At 40.4% G+C, this 18,053-nt stretch overlaps 1 protein-coding gene across 1 annotated transcript in view; it reads right to left on the bottom strand.

Moving 5' to 3' along the window:
* TRPC4AP (transient receptor potential cation channel subfamily C member 4 associated protein) overlaps nt 1-16,645 on the bottom strand; it is a 77,671-nt gene extending 61,026 nt beyond the window's left edge. Inside the window, exon 1 of the mRNA XM_079944614.1 lies at nt 15,837-16,645. Within this exon, the coding sequence (XP_079800740.1) occupies nt 15,837-16,004 (168 nt within the window). The 5' untranslated portion in view covers nt 16,005-16,645. The remainder of the gene's footprint in view (nt 1-15,836) is intronic.
* Nucleotides 16,646-18,053: the final 1,408 nt, after the last annotated feature.

The raw sequence follows: 18,053 nt of genomic DNA, 5'->3' as shown, positions 1-18,053 counted from the left end.
GGAAAGAGGGGAGGGGCAATAAGAGATACAAACTACTATGTATAAAATAAATAAGCAACAAGGATATTTTGTATAGAACAGGGAAATATAGCCATTATTTTACAGTCACTTTAAACAGAGTATAATCCGTAAAAATACTGAATCACTATGTTGTACACCTGAAACAATATGATACTGTAAATCAACTACACTTCAATTAAAAAAAGAAAAAGAAAAACTGGGGAAATCTGAATAAAGTATGGACAAAAGTTCAGGACCAGATGGCTTCAGAGGTGAATTCTATCAAACATTTAGAGAAGAGTTAACACCTATCCTTCTCAAACTCTTCCAAAAAACTGCAGATGGAGGAATACTCCCAAACTCATTCTATGAGGCCACCATCACCTTGATACCAAAACCAGACAAAGATATCACAAAAAAAGAAAATTACAGACCAATATCATCGATGAACATAGATGCAAGAATCCTCAACAAAATACCAGCAAACCGAAACCAACAACACATTAAAAACATCATACACTGGACTTCCCTGGTGGCGCAGTGGTTAAGAATCCGCCTGCCAATGCAGGGGACGTGGGATCGAGCCCTGGTCTGGGAAGATCCCACATGTCGCGGAGCAACTAAGCCCACGCGCCACAACTACTGAGCCTGCACTCTAGAGCCTGCAAGCCACAACTACTGAGCCACACTACTGAAGCCCGCACACCCAGAGCCCATGCTAACAAGAGAAGCCATCAGAATCAGAAGCCCACGCACTGCATGAAGAGTAGCCTCCACTCACTGCAACTAGAGAAAGCCCACACACAGCAATGAAGACCCAACGCAGCCAATAAATAAACAAATAAATAAATTTATATACATATATATAAAAAGATCATACACCATGATCAAGTGGGATTTATCGCAAGGATGCAAGGATTCTTCAACATGTGCAAAACAATGTGATACACCATATTAAAAATTAAAGGAAAAAAGCATATGATCACCTCAACAGATGCAGAAAAAGATTCTGACAAAATCCAACACCCATTTATGATAAAAACTCTCCAGAAAGTGGTCATAGAGGGAACCTACCTCAACATAATAAAGGCAATATACGACAAACCCACAGCAAACATCATTCTGGTGATGGTGTGGGTGAAAAACTGAAAGCATTTCCTCTAAGATCAGGAACAAGACACGGATGTCCACTCTGGCCACTATTATTCAACACAGTTGGAAGTCCTAGCCACAGGAATCAGAAAGGAAAAAGAAATAAAAGGAATACAAATTGGAAAAGAAAAAGTAAAACTGTCACTGTTTGCAGATGACATGATACCATCCATAGAAAATCATAAAGATGTCACCAGAAAACTATTACAACTAATCAATGAATTTGGTAAGGTTGCAGGATACAAAATTAATGCACAGAAATATCTTGCATTCCTATACACTAACAACAAAAGATCAGAAAGAGAAATTAAGGAAACACTCCCATTTACCACTGCCAACAAAAAGAATAAAATACCTAGAAATAAACCTACCTAAGGAGGCAAAAGACCTGTACTCAGAAAACTATAAAACACTGATGAAAGAAATCAAAGATGACACAAACAAATGGAGAGATATACCATGTTCCTGGATTGGAAGAATCAATATTGTGAAAATGACTATACTAACCAAAGGAATCTACAGATTCAATGCAATCCCTATCAAATTACCAATGGCATTTTTCACAGAATTAGGACAAAAAATCATACAACTTGTACAGAAACACAAAAAAGACCCCGAATAGCCGAAGCAATCTTCAGAAAGAAAAACGGAGCTGAAGGAATCAGGCTCCCCAACTTCAGACTATACTACAAAGCTACAGTAATCAAGACAGTATGGTACTGGCACAAAAACAAATATAGATCAATGGTACAGGATAGAAAGCCCAGAGATAAACCCACACATGTATAGTCACCTAATCTATGACAAAGGAGGCAAGAATATACAATGGAAACAAGACAGCCTCTTCAATAAATGGTGCTGGGAAAAATGGACAACTACATGTAAAAAATGAAATTAGAATACTCCCTAACACCATACACAAAAATAAACACGAAATGGATTAAAGACCTAAATGTAGGACCAGACACTATAAAACTCTTAGAGGAAAACATAGGAAAAACACTCAATAATGTAAAACACAGCAAGATCTTTTATGACCCACCTCCTAGAGTAATGAAAATAAAAACAAAGATAAGCAAATGGGACCTAATTAAACTTAAAAGCTTTTGCACAGCAAAGGAAACCATAAACAAGACCAGAAGACAACTCACAGAATGGGAGAAAATATTTGCAAACGAAGCAACAGACAAAGGATTAACCTCCAAAATATACAAACAGCTCATGCAGCTCAATATCAAAAAAAAAACACAAACAACCCAATCAAAAAATGGGCAGAAGACCTAAATAGACATTTCAGCAAAGAAGGCATACAGATGGCCAAGAGGCACATTAAAAGATGCTCAACATCACTATTAGAGAAATGCAAATCAAGACTACAATGAGGTATCACCTCACACTGGTCAGAATGGCCCATCAAAAAATCTACAAACAATAAATGCTGGAGAGGGTGCAGAGAAACGGAACCCTCTTGCACCGTTGGTGGGAATGTAAATTGATATAGCCACTGTGGAGAACAGTATGGAAGTTCCTTAAAAAGCTAAAAATAGAACTACCATATGACCCAGCAATCCCACTACTGGGCATATACCCTGAGAAAACCATAATTCAGAAAGACACATGTACCCCAATGTTTACTGCAGCACTATTTACAATAGCCAGGACATGAAACAACCTAAATGTCCATCGAAAGATGAATGGGTGAAGAAGATGTGGTACACATATATAACAGAATATTACTCAGCCATAAAAAGAAATGAAATTGGGTCATTTGTAGAGATGTGGATGGACCTAGAGTCTGTCATACAGAGTGAAGTAAATCAGAAAGAGTAAAACACATATATATGGAATCTAGGAAAATGGTACAGATGAACCTATTTGCAGGGCAGGAATAGAAATGTCGACCTAGAGAACGGACGTGTGGACATGGGGGGGAAGGGGAGGCAGGATGAATTGGGAGATTAGGTTTGACATAAATACACTATCATGTGTAAAACAGATAGCTAGTGGGAACCTGCTGTAGCACAGGGAGCTCAGCTCGGTGCTCTCTGATGACCTAGATGGATGGGTTCGGGGTGGGGGTGGGAGGTCCAAGAGGGAGGGGATATATGTATACATATAGCTGATTCACTTCACTGTACAGCGGAAACTAACACAACATTGCAAAGCAATTATACTCCAATAAAAATTTTTTTTAATAAAAAATAAAACGAATGAATATAACAAAACAGAAACAGACTCACAGATACTGAGAACAAACTAGTGGTTACCAGTGGAAAGAGGGGAGAGACAATAAGAGATACAAACTACTATGTATAAAATAAATAAGCAACAAGGATATTTTGTACAGCACAGGGAAATATAGCCATTATTTTATAGTAACTTTAAATGGAGTATAATCCATAAAAATACTGAATCACTATGTTGTACACCTGAAACAATGTGATATTGTAAATCAACTATACTTCAAGTAAAAAAAGAAAAGAAAAATTGGGGATATCTGAATAAAGTATGGACTCTACTTTTAAAAAAACTGAAAGCCTGAATGAGTTCCCAAAATGATCAAGAAAATGACACATACGTTAACCCTCACCACTTCTATTTAACATTGTACTAGAGATTCTAGCCAGAGCAACAAGGCAAGAAAAAGAAATAAGGGCATGCAGATTGAAAAGGAATTTGTAAAATGATATTTACAGATGCTATCATCTTGTATATAGAATATACTAAGGAACCCCTACACACACACACACACACACACACACACACACACACACACACAATTAGAGCTAATAAATAAGTTCAGCAGGACTGCAGGATACGAAATCAATATAGAAAAATCACCTGAATTTCTATACACCTGCAATGAAGAATCCAAAAGTAAAAATAAGAAAGCAATCCCATGGGTGTGCTCAGAGCAGGGGTCTGAAGAAATGGCTCATCTGTTTACAACACACCCAACAGGAACCTGGGTTCACTGTGACAAGGGGCACAAAACTTGTGGCCTTCCTATGAACAAATACCCAATATGTATCCCCCTGCACTTTTACGTGGCTACCAGGCAGGACCAGTGGGACAGGGCTCAGTACTGGAAGGAAATCTACAGTTTTTTTTTTTTTTTTTTTTGGTGGTACACGGGCCTCTCACCGTTGTGGCCTCTCCCACTGCGGAACACAGCCTCTGGACGTGCAGGCCCAGTGGCCATGGCTCACGGGCCCAGCCACTCCACGGCATGTGGGATCCTCCCGGACCGGGGCACGAACCCGTGTCCCCTGCATCGGCAGGCAGACTCTCAACCACTGCGCCACCAGGGAAGCCCGGAAATCTACAGTATTTAGTGGGGGAGTTTGCCACCTAGAGCCTGTCTGGTCTATGCACGGGTGGGCCATGAGTGGTCTTATAGGCATTAGGGCTTTGAACCCCTATCTTCAAGGAAAAAAGAAAAATAGATTCCAACTATATGCCATCCTGGAAAAGGCAAAACAATGGAGACAATAAAAAGATCAATGGTTGCCAGGAGTTTGGGGGGAGAGGGGAGATGAATACACAGAGTACAGATGTTTTTATGAGCGGTGAAAATACTTTGTATGACATTATAATGATTTTATGTCACCATACTTTTGTCCAAACCCATAGAACGTGCAACACTATTCACTTCATTATAGTGAACCCTAAGATGAACTAGGAACTTTGGTGATTATGATGTGTCAGGGCAGTTCAGCCTTGGTTAAAAAAAAAAAGTCTTAAAAAGAATTAACACACAGGGTAGACGTTTTTGGCAAAATTTTGTTTCACTTTTACATATGTATACATATTATATATGTGTGTGTGTTGGACTGTGATATAAAATGTACTTTTTAGATTAAAAAATTGCCAGCTACTGTATTTATACTGGCAAATAAAAGCACAAATTAATCTCAAAAAAAGAGAAAGCAATCCCATTTATAACATCATCAAAAGAATAAAGTACTTACAAATAAATTTAACAAAAGGGATACAAGACTTGTACAATGAAACTACAAAACATCATTGAAAGAAATTAAAGAAGTAAAGAAAACCTAAATAAATGGAAAGTCATCCATGTTCAAAGATTGGAAGGCTTAATATTTCTAATATGTTAATACCCTCAATATTGATTCATTGCAGTTCCTATCAAAATCCCAGATGGCTTCACTGCAGAAATTGACACTACATCTAATAACTACTCACTACACATTCTTTGCAAGTACACAGAACGTTTGCAAAATGACCAGTTGCTAGGCCATGGAGCAAAATTCAACATATTTAAATGAACTGAAATACAAACTATGTTCCCTGACTGCAGTGCAGTCAGCCTAAAATCTGTAACAGAAAGATAATTATAAAACTCCAATGTTTGGAAATTAAGAAATACCTCTTCTAAAAAATGCATAGGTCAAAGAAGAAATCAAAGTAGAAATTTGAAAATATTCTGAAATAAATGACACTGAAAACACTACAGATCAAAATTCGTGGGGTCCAACTAAAGCTATGACTAGTGGCCAGGATAAACTTGATACCAAAACCCGGTGAAAGGAAAATTATAGGCTACTTTCACTCATGAACACAGAAGGATAAAAATCCTAATAAAAAAATTAGTGAATCAAATTTAGCAATCTAAAAAGGATGAAATTTTGAATCAGAAATTCAGATTTGGTTTAATATTTGAAAATTGTACTCAATGTAATTCACATTAATAACACAAGGAAAACAATTATATGAACATCTCAATGCAGAAAAAGCATTCTGATAGAATTCAACATCATAAACTCAAACTCAGGAAAGAAGTGAACTAATAACAGTATCTACAGAACATCTTCAGCAAACATCATACTTAATGGTTAAATGTTTAAGGCTCTCCCTCTTAGATCAGGAACATGCCAATTCAATTCACTGTACTGGAGCATCCCAAACAGCACATTTAGGCAAGGAAAAAAAAAAAAAGATGTAAGATTGGAAAGGATAAAAGCTTCATTTGCAGATATGATATTCGCAGATGACTGTATACATATACAATCCAAAATAACCTAAAGGTAAAGTATTAAAATATAGAGCAATATAAATGCTGAAACAATAGAAAAATCAATCTTGTTTTTATCTTACAGCTATCATGAGAAGATGCAATTTAAAAAACACTATTTACGATACCATCAAATCATGTCAAATGCCAAGGAATAAATCTAACAGAAGTTATGCAAGACCACTATATAGAAAACTACATACATAAGACATTATCAAGAGAGATTAAGGGAGACCAGATCAGAGAAAAAGAGGAGTAAGGGCAGGAGAGAGAGAATGAATGTGTTGTACTGAATAGATTGAAGGCAATCCCAATCAAAATTTTTTTGTAAAAATGTACAAGTTCATTCTAAAATGTATATGGAAATGGCAAAGGGGCTAGAAGAGCCAAAGAAATCTTGAAGATAAGTAGGAGAAGCTACTCTTCTGATTCAATATTCTATAACCAAAATCAACACACATAAAGTTACAGAAAATAGGACAATGTGATTTCAGTGTAAGGGTAAATGGACAGACCAGAGAAATAGAACAGACATGAAACAGATGTGAAAACAAACAATACAGAGCACTGGACGGACAAAAAAGACTTTTCAATAAATAACAGGTCAACTTGGTATCTCTATTGAAAAGCTCACACCACATCCAAAAATAAATTCCAAGTGGAGTGTATGTTTAAATGGAAAAGGCGAAACAATAAAGTTTCTAGAAGATAAATAGAAGGGTAGGCAAAGATTTATTAAACAGAATACATAAAGCACTAACCATAAAGGAAAATAGTTATACAATGAGTTGTATTAAAATAAAGCACTTCTGTTCATCAAAAGATCTTTTTAGAGACTAAAAAGGCAAGCCACCAAATAAGAGAAGATATCTGCAAAACATCACCACAAAGAGCTCTTATCTAGCGAATAAAAAGAACTTCAAATCAATTAAAAAAAAAAGAACGAAAAACCCCACCAGAAAAATGTGCAAAAGATTTGAACAGGTAATCCACAAGACAGAATGTCCAAATGGCCAGTAAACTTCTGAAAAGGTGTTTAACTTCATGAGTCATGAGGGAAACACAAACTAAAACCATAATGAGATTCTACTGCTCACACACTAGAATGACTAAAATTAAAAAGACTGGCAGCACCATAGGTTAGCGAGCACATGGAACAACAGCAACTCATATACACTGCTGGTGGGATTGTAAATTAATACAACCACTTGGGAAACTGTTCAGCAACAGCTGCTGATGCTGAACCTATGTATATCCTATAACCCAGCAATTCTACTTCTAAGTATATACCCAAAAGAAATTGTGCATATACACATCAAGAGACATGTACAAGAATGTTCACATAAGCATTATTCACGATAGCCAAAAACTGGAAAGATCCCAAATACTCATCAAAAGTACAATGAATTAACTGTGGTTTAATACCACAGAATACTATACAGAAATGAAAATGAATGAACTACAGCTTCACCCATCATCATGGATGAATTTCACAATGTTGACTGAAAGAAGGCAGACTCAGTATACAGTTTGATTCTATTTACATAAAGCATGAAAACTAGTACAACTAAATGCAATGTTGGAAGTTGCATTGGGCTGTTCTTTACTTTTTGTGCATTTTTTTTTGTATATTTCAACACAAAAAGTTTTGTAAACACCTAAAACAAAATAATCTGTATGTACTGATTATGGAAGGATCTCTAAAATATATTTTAAGGGAAAAAAGCTCGATGCACAACAGTGTGTATAGTATCACTTGTGTAAGAACAAACATATAGAGACATATTTGCTTTCCGAAGCTTATATAGAGAGATACACAAGAAATCAAAACCATGGCTGCCTCTGGGAGTAGAACTGGAGCGTGCTAGTAGAGGTGGTAATAGGCTGTTTGCAAGGGAGACTTATTTTTCTCTGTAACCCTTTTGTACATGTGCATATGTTATCTACTCAAAAGAAGCACCTCTGGCAGGGAGGGACTGACATGAAAGGGGCATTAAATGTATTGGTAACTCCTCAAATTTGGTCGTGGGTACATGTTTATTGTTGCAACACACTGGCATTACTTATTACAGCTTTTCGTAGGTCAAATATTTAACAATAAACTTAAAAAAAAAAACCAAGTATCTGCACAATGACAAACTGTGTATGCTCAATAAATGTTAGTTACCCTCCCCACTCTATTTCCAAATATCTAAACTTATCTCCCACCTATGTCCCACAGGAGCACTTCACTTTCTCTTCCATCTTCTAATGGCTGGTTATGAGGACTTTCTCAGTGGTGTTCTTAGTGTCAGAAATACCTCTGCTACTGTTAAAATTCTACTCATTCTTCAGAAACAACTCAAGTCTCACCTATTCCATGAAGCTCTCCAAGGCAATCACAGCCCGAACTTCACAGGAGAGAAAATGTCTTTCAAAAATAGGAAGGTCCTGGGCTTCCCTGGTGGTGCAGTGGTTGAGAGTCCACCTGCTGATGCAGGGGACACGAGTTCATGCCCCGGTCCGGGAAGATCCCACATGCCGCAGAGCGGCTGGGCCCGTGAGCCATGGCCGCTGAGCTTGCGCGTCCAGAGCCTGTGCTCCGCAACGGGAGAGGCCACAACAGTGAGAGGCCCGCGTACCACAAAAAAAAAAAAAAAAAAAAAAGGAAGATCCTAAGAGAACACTTAGTGCAATCATTTTGCAGAGGGGGTTAGTTAATGTCAGGTGATAGACATGACTTTATTATAGTTGTTATATATTTTAATGTATATCTACACAAAGTGTTCCCACAGTGAATAAAAAGACTTTCATCAATGCATATCATAGTTAAATTTCAGAATACCAGAAAGAGAGATGATCCTAAAAATGCTTAGGGAGTGAGGAGTGGGAAAATAGGTCATGCACAAAGGACAGGGAATCAGAACAGAACCTCTCAACAGCTACACCAAATACTTAAAGACAATGGAATAATATAATGCCATTAAAAATTTAAGGGAAAATAACTTCCAACTTAGAATTCTATACCCAGCTAAACTAAATACTCAAGTATAAGAATAAAAGACATTTTCAGACACGCAAGCTTTAAAAAAAAGTTACCTCCAATGTAGGCTTTCTTAGGATGTTAGTAGAGAATGTACTCCAAGAAAAAGGAAAACAGGATTCAGAAAACAGAGATCCAAAACATGAGAAAAATAAATAAAATGCCCTGAATTTGGTGAAAGGAAATCCCAAGAATTCAGCTATACAGTTGTTCTAGCAAATAACTAGTGCAAATTGCAGAACAGAGGGTTCCAAGAAAGATTTCTTAAAAAAAAAAAAAAAAGTAGGAGTTTTAGAATTTGGGAGTAAATTGTAAGTAAACAAAAAGAAAAGCAAATTTTATAAGGATGATTATACTAGTGAAAGAAGCCAGACTCAAAATGCTACATATGGAGTGATTCCATTTCTATGATAGTAAAATGGCATTAACAGAATAGAAAACAGATGAGAAGTTGCCAAAGGAGGGTGGTGAGGAAGGGGTGACTACTACAAGGGAATTTCTAAATCCTAACTGTAGTGGTGGCCACACAACTGTGTGTGCTTGTCAAGACTTGTAGAACTATACACTGAAAGGGTGAATTCTACTATATTTGTGTCTCAATTTAAAAAGTAGGGGGAGAAAGGGCAGCTTTTAACTCTAAGAAAAACAAATTATACAGAACAAATACAATTGTTGTATACTATATGGCTCTGCTATAAACAATTATATCTCATCACTATCATCATAATGTAAATACCTAACACCAACAGTCAAAACTGATATAAATACATAAGGAGAATGATGGAGACCAAATGTGTGGCACAGGGTGCTGTGAATTAAATCCTAATCTCTACAAGAGGAAGAAAATAGATAATCTCTAAAACTGTAAAGTCAAGAAATAGCCTTATAAGCATGTTATTTACAATGCTGGTTTTCCTGTTTCCTGGACTCTTCCTCTATAAAAGAAAACAGCTACAGTGTGGGCAGTGGTTGCCTGGGGAGGGTGGAACTTGGGGTGAAAAGTGGGGGCACTGCTGTTATTTGTTACAAGGTTCATGATACCCAGAGATCCTCCAAATTGTATTCAAAATACTCAACTTCACATGGAATTTCTTTTACTACTACTAGTTTGTCTCACAAGGCATTTACTCTCATTTAAAAATAAACATCTGGGGCTTCCCTGGTGGTGCAGTGGTTAAGAATCTGCCTGCTGGGGCTTCCTTGGTGGCGCAGTGGTTAAGAATCTGCCTGCCAATGCAGGAGACATGGGTTCAAGCCCTGGTCCAGGAAGATCCCACATGTCGTGGAGCAACTAAGCCCATGAGCCACAACTACTGAAGCCTGCACTCTAGAGCCTGCGAGCCACAACTACTGAGCCTGTGTGCCACAACTACTGAAGCCCGTGTGCCTAGAGCCCGTGCTCCTCAACAAGAGAAGTCACCGCAATGAGAAGTCTGTGCACCTCAACGAAAGAATAGCTCCCGCTCGCCGCAACTAGAGAAAGCCCATGTGCAGCAACGACCCAACACAGCCAAAAATAAATTAATTAAATTTTTTTAAAAAAGTATCTGCCTGCCAACGCAGGGGACATGGGTTCGAGCCCTGGTCCAGGAAGATCCCACATGCTGCGGAGCAACTAAGCCCGTGCACCACAACTACTGAACCTGCGCTCTAGAGCCCGCGTGCCACAACTACTGAAGCCCGCGTGCCTAGAGTCTGCGCTCTGCAACAAGAGAAGCCACCGCAGTGAGAAGCCCGCGCACCGCAGGTAGAGTAGCCCCCACTCGCCACAACTACAGAAAGCCCACATGCAGCAACGAAGACCCAATGCAGCCAAAAATAAATAAATTTATAAATAAATAAGATAAAAATAATCATCTGGATTTTGTTTTCCTTGTGAACAGCTGAGTAGCGTGATGAAAAGAGCCACCATCCAGGCATCTTCAAAGTTGAATTTTTGGCAGATGTTGTATGGGTTTCTTCTCTCGGAATACTTGTGGTTTAACAGTTTACAGGAGTGATAATCTCTTACATCATGCTGCCTAAGCTGTCAACCTGTTTAGTGAATGTGACACTTCCAGACATTTACAGTTTTCATTGACTTATTTTTGTCTTTACTGCTTTTCTTTTTAAATAATTAAAGGCTGAATTCCATAAACATAAAATGTATATCTTACTTGTTTAGTCCTAAGATATCTAATGCCTCAAAATGCATTAAGTGCAAGTAAATACCCTTCTTAAAGAATAATTAATGAAGATTAAATACCTTTAATTAATGAAGATTAAATACACTTATATTATTCTGATAACAAACATTAACCAATGAATGCTTGTGTCTACTTTAATGGGATTTGTTTTAATAAAAGAATGAATTTTATGGTTTGCGAATACAAAAACTGTTTAAATATTATTCATATTTTTAATTAATGAGAATTTATCCTATCTACAGGGTTTTCGATATCAAATTATCCTTGACAGGCAAAGAGACTGTATTTGACTTGAACCGCTAGGTTTCAAATGCTAATGCTCAGAACAAGGTTAAAACAATTGTGCCAACTGAAATTAAAAAAAAAAAAAAGAGGAGTCAATCTAAAAAAATATATATGAAGTAACACTCAAGTAGAATTTAGATATGCCAAAAATCACGAAGGACGCAATGACCGGAAATTTGGGAAACAAAACAGGATGCCAGGGGCTTCCCTGGTGGCGCAGTGGTTGGAGTCCGCCTGTCGATGCAGGTTCGTGCCCTGGTCCGGGAAGATCCCACATGCCGCAAACAAAACAAAACAAAACAAAACAAAACAAAAACAGGATGCCAAAACCTAGCCTCTCACCAGATTGCCAAACTGAAGTAGTATCTCTAGGTGCGGTAGGTCATGACCTGTGTGAGTTGCTTTGCCTAGTCTATCCCTTTCCCTCAATTCCTACTGATTGTGCAGAGTCTTGTGCACCCCTGGAAAGGAATCTGGATTTGATTCCAACTGCAATGGGATGCCATTGGAGGGTTTTAAGTAAGGGATTATAAGATCTGATTTGCTTTAGGGATCAAATGTGCTGATAAATGTGAACAGGCTCTGTAAATGCTAAAGCATCATACCAGCATATTTTATTACCTTGATAGAGGTCAAACTGAAAGGGAGAGATGAAAATAAGGAACATTAAAATCCAAGTAGGACAAGGCCCATTCTAAATCATGTGGCCTGGGGTCTTCTCCCAGGCTTCTCTCAAGTTCTGTTTGGGACTTGAGGAAGATCAGGTTTGGTGGAAGAGGAATTAGGAATTGTATTTGCCATATTAAGTTCGAGGTGACTATTAGACGCCTAGGTGGAGATCCTGAGAAAGTATCTGGATATATCCAACTGGAGCTAAAGAGAGAAACCAGGATGGAAATAACAGATTTAGGATCTATCAGAATATAGTTTTGCTAAAAACGATAGTTGCTAATCTTTATAGCATGCTTACTATATTTTAGACACCATTTTAAGTGCTTTATGTATAAACGCTCTTGGTCCTTACCACAGCTTTAGCAGGTTAGGTCCCATCATTATCTCTATTTTAAAAATGAAGAGGGCTTCCCTGGTGGCGCAGTGGTTGGGAGTCTGCCTGCCGATGCAGGGGACGCGGGTTCGTGCCCCGGTTCGGGAGGATCCCACATGCCACGGAGCGGCTGGGCCCGTGAGCCATGGCCGCTGAGCCTGCGCGTCCGGAGCCTGTGCTCCGCAACAGGAGAGGCCACAACAGTGAGAGGCCCGCGTACCACAAAAAGAAAAAAAAAAAAAAAGAAGAAGAAGAAACTGAGGCACAAAGACATTAAGCTACTTGTCCAAAGACACACAGCAAGTATGTACCAGAGCTGGAACTCAAACCTAGGTAATCTGACTCCAGAACTCCTTAAAGCCATGGGACTGTTTGGGATATACAAAGAGACAGGACTGAGGAAGAGGAGGACAGAGCCCTCACATACAGTATTTCAAGTCAAACAATTTCCTGAGTCCTGAAGATCAAGTGACTGGCGCTGTTTCAGGCTCTGCAGACACAAAGAAAAATAAGACACAGTCTCTCAGGAAGCCCACTCTGATGGCTATGAGCTGATGGCAACTATTTACTGAACATTTACTATGTGCCACACACTGGCCAAGCTTTTTAGATATGTTATTTCACTCCTCCTAACAGCCCTATGAGGTAGATGTTACTACAGCCATTTTAGAAATAATGAAACTGAGGTTTAGAGAGGTTAAATAATATAACCTAGTTATAAGTGACAGAACTAGGATTCAATCCAGGTCCATCTTACTTCAAAATCTGGTCTTTTCCAAGGAAATCCTGTTACATGCTATAACATGGATGAACCTTGAGGATATTATGCTAAGTGAAATAAGCCAGGCACAAAAAGACAATGTATGATTCCACTTATATGACGTATCTAAAGTAATCAAATTCATGGAAACAGAAAGTAGTAGAATGGTGGTTACCGGGGGCTGGGGGAGGGGAAAAAAGTAGTTGTTTAATGGGTTGTTTCAGATTTGCGAGATGAAAAAATTCTGGAGATCTGTTTCACAACAATGTGAATACTTGACACTACTGACTGCACACTTAAAAATGATTAAGAAGGTAAATTTTATGTGTTTACAACATAAAGAAAAAAAATTTTAATCTGGTCTTTCCAAGTATACCACATGCCATAATGGATATGCTTACTGTGCTATGGAAATACTTGTGAGGATATAATTTATTCTGCAACGTGGGGGTGTAGCAAGGAAGAGATCAAAGAAAGTGACTAAGAAAGGACACATCTGAAAGATGAAGGTCCCCACTTTATCTTCACTATAGTTTTGGGAAGGTACATCCATCTCAACCTCTGAAATAGCTCCCATTCCTGTCTGTATACAACTACTGATTACCACAATAACCAGACTAGATCAGGCTCAAGAACATTCCAGCACCTTCTATCTGGTGAGCTTCTTCAGTCTCCTCCCATTTCAAGTCATCCAGCACTGGAAACAAATTAAGTGTACTAAATTTCCCCATTCATTAAGTTAACTTCCGTGGCTCCCTATTGCCCTCAGAACATAGAGGAATATCAAGATGAGTGCTTAGGAGCAAATTACCTAATTTTTCTGAGCCTCAGTTTCTTCATCTGTGTTGAGATGAGTCCCGACACTTGGTTCAAAAGATTGAGAATTAAATAAAGACACTGTATACCTTGCACAATGCTTGATCCAAAATATGTGCTCAGTAAAGGTGAGTTAGTTCCCTTTCTGCCCATTCCTACATACCCAGCTCAGTAAGGGTCTTTGGGTTAAAGGATAGAGCAAGTATTTCCAGAATCTTAAGGCAGACAGAGAAGAATGCAAAGGGAAAAAAGTTGCTCATCTATGGTTAACTGATGTTCAGGAAAATACTGTTCACCCAGAACTGCTTCTTCATCTGTAACCCTCTACAAACACAGACCACCTGGTCTTTATCTTATATTCTGTCCTTTTAACCATATGAGTAATATTGAAGTGGTTCAAAATTAAGTTCATATATAAAGTTATACTGTGAAAAGTCTCACTCTCACACTCTCCCTCATCTACCCAATTCCCACTCCACTCCCACCAATCACTTTATTACTATTCCTGTATTTACTTAAAAAGTTTCTTTACGCAAAAGCTATCCTTAAATTAAACCAATGCTTTACAGGTGTGTTTGCAACGTAAGTTCTGGGAACATGGGGGCGGGGGGAGTAGAGCAGCGAGCAGCCTAGGTTTATTCATCCCGCTTTACCCTAAAGCAGTGTCCTTCATTCATTCAAAAAAAAAAAATGCTAATCATATATTGGGCACTATTTAAGCCAAATACCAAGTATAGCATTAATATTAACTGATTATTCTTCAGCTTTTTACTGTGCACCAGAAATGCATTTAACGCTTTTACACAAATCAGGAAACAGGCACAGAAACGTAACTTGCCCAAGCAAGAGAGAGCAGGGTTCTGAATCCAGGCCTGACTCCAGAGCCCTAGCTCTTTACCATGACGCTCTACTCTGGCAAACCAGATACAGTCCCTGCACCCGCTGGAGCTCAGCCTAACGTGGGACACACGCGAGAAAAAGGACAGACAACAAAGAAATATGTAATTACAGACTAAGAAAGTAATGTGGACGGAACGAATTCAGGGCTGTAACTGAGTAACAATGGGGACCCACTTTTGAAGAGGGAGGGTTGTGTCGAGGAAAGGCCTCTCTGAGAGAATGACATTTATGATGGCTTGGGAACCGTTTGGGGTTTGCAGTGATGACCCACCGCCCAAGTCACGGGGAAGAAACTCGCGGCCCGTAGAGGCTACAGCAAACTCGCCCAGGGTCCCCCAGACGTGCAGACGTGGCGCAAGGAAGGGAGGATCTAGGAGCTGGGCCTAAGACTCGTACACGCCATCAATGCCCGATGCAGCCCAGCCCTGCTCGGCCCCTAAGCCGGAGCCTCTAGCCTGCCGCTGCCCACTGCCCCGCCGCGGCTGACAGCGTCGCGACAGCCCACAGGGAGGCCCCGCGGCCAGCCAAGAAGGGTCGGGCCCGTACAGTGGCGGCCTGAAAAGGCCTCTTGCCCGGCCCCCCCGCCAGCTCCCGCCCGGTCCACCCCGCCCCGCCCCTCCGGGCCGGCTTCGTACCTGCACGGCCCGGACCAGGCCCCGGCCGGTCAGCTGGCCCTGCCGCAGCTGCAGCAGAATGTTACCAGGCCGCGGCCGGCCGCCCCATCCGCCCCAAGCCGCCACAGTTGCCGCCGCCCGTCGCCCTCGGCCGACCCCAGACCCAGCAGCCGCCGGCGCCGCCGCCATGTCTCCTCGTCCGACAAACAGGAAGCAAGCGGCCCCGGGGCCGCGGAGATTCCTACGGGGCGGCGGAGGGGTCGCCGCAGCGCCCCCAGTAGGCCGACGGCGGAGGCGCAAGCCGCGTGGCAAGGGGCCGTGCGCGCCGCGGGGACTGCTGGGAAATGTAGTCTTGCTCTCAGGAGGGCAGGTGCGAGAGAGCGATGTGGCGTTTCTTACGCCACTCGTCCTTCTGGCCCCTCAGTCCAGCATGTCAGTGAGGTCCCCCGAGGTCGAAGACAGGTCCTCGCGTGTGCATTCTCCCATTTCTTGCCTATTTGGGGAGGTTACAGCTAACTGGCTAGGAAAAGATCTTGGATACCAGACCAGGAATCTGGCCGTCTGGTCTGATTTCCCGCCTGCTTCTTTCTGCCTCTGACTCGCCACGGACCTCTCTGAGCCTCAATTTCCTCATTAGTTCATTCAGTCAGTAGTTCCTGGGAGCCTAAACAGCCAGGAAATAGTTCCTTGGGGCCAGCTCTGCGCCCAGCACTGAACGGTCCCTGAGAAAACAGTGGTGAGCAGAGCGGAGTAACTAGGTCCCTGTTTTGAAATGCTGGTTACAGGGAAGACAGCACATCCATACACAGACGCACAGTAACAAACTGGGTAACTTGTGTAACTGGGTAGGTTGTTGTGATGTTAAATGGAATAATGGAAGGGAAAAGGATTGGTAAATTGTGACATCATATTCTCTGTCAGAGGACTCTTGTCCTGATTTCTCCCCACCAGATAGTATGTTCTGTTCTACTCTGAGCCCAGGTAATCATTTTTTTGGCAAACTTCTGTGCCCGGATCGTGGCATCTCCTCTCCTTTTTTCTTCCTGGGAGGGGGTCTTGTAACATAAATGAAAGAGGAATGCTGGGTGTGATGCAATAAGGAATGGTGGAGATTGTGACCCATAACTTACTGCCCAAACCAGAACTTTTAAGAATGAAAGGATGCTATTAATTACAACGGGACAGCAGGCGTGTAAAGGGACTGTTCCTGGCAAACTGTGATTGTGGTCACCATCCCCATGCCCATCTACAAGGAGTGGTCTCTACTCGCCTCCTGCAGATTGTTGCTGAATTGTCTAGTTTTTCCAGAAAGGCCAAAAGTCTGGGTTTTTATGTGAAATCCCTCAATTTAAAAAACTCCATGGGCCAAATAAAACCCTATTTATGACCCCTGGAACAGGGAGACCAGGATCAGGTCCAGGTGTACATGGAAGTTTAGCATGTGGTAAGGGAGACATTTCAAATCAATGGGCAAAGAAAAAAAAAGTTAGGTCTTAAACTTTACACCAAGTTAAAAGGAATCTCAGACATACTAAAAGCTATGTATAACAAAATCAAAGTATAGTTCTAAAGCTGGATTGTGGTAATAGTTATACAACCTTAAGTTGACTAAAAATCATTAGATTGTATACTCAAAATGGGTGAGTTTTATGATATGTAAATTATACCTCATACATTTATGATATGTAAATTATCTGATATATTAAAAACCAAAGTATAAAAATAGTACAAGTGGGAACTTCCCTGGTGGCACAGTGGTTAAGAATCTGCCTGCCAATGCAGGGGACACGGGTTCGAGCCCTGGTCTGGGAAGATTCCACATGCCGCAGAGCAGCTGAGCCTGTGCGCCACAACTACTGAGCCTGCACTCTGGAGCCCATGAGCCACAACTGCCGAGCCTACGTGCCACAAGTGCTGAGGCCCACGAACCTAGAGCGCGTGCTCCACAACAAGAGAAGCTACCGCAGTGAAAAGCCCATGCACTGCATAGAAGAGTAGCCCCTGCTCACCGCAACTAGAGAAAGCCCGCACGCATAGCAACAAATACCCAACGCAGCCAAAAATAAATAAATAAATTTACCAAAAAAAAAAAGTAGAAGTTAATCTATGGGAATACTTTTACGATTTGGGGATAGAAAAGTTCTTCTCAATCATAAAACCCAGAAGTCATGGATAGGAAAAGATTGACAAGTTTGACCTTAACAATGTTAAAATTTTCTGTACAAGACACTATGCACA

The sequence above is a fragment of the Stenella coeruleoalba genome (genome assembly GCF_951394435.1).
Source record: "Stenella coeruleoalba genome assembly, chromosome: 15".
Lineage (NCBI taxonomy): Eukaryota > Metazoa > Chordata > Mammalia > Artiodactyla > Delphinidae > Stenella > Stenella coeruleoalba.
Note: the sequence above shows the minus strand (reverse complement) of the source record. Positions and strands in the feature narration are given on the sequence as shown.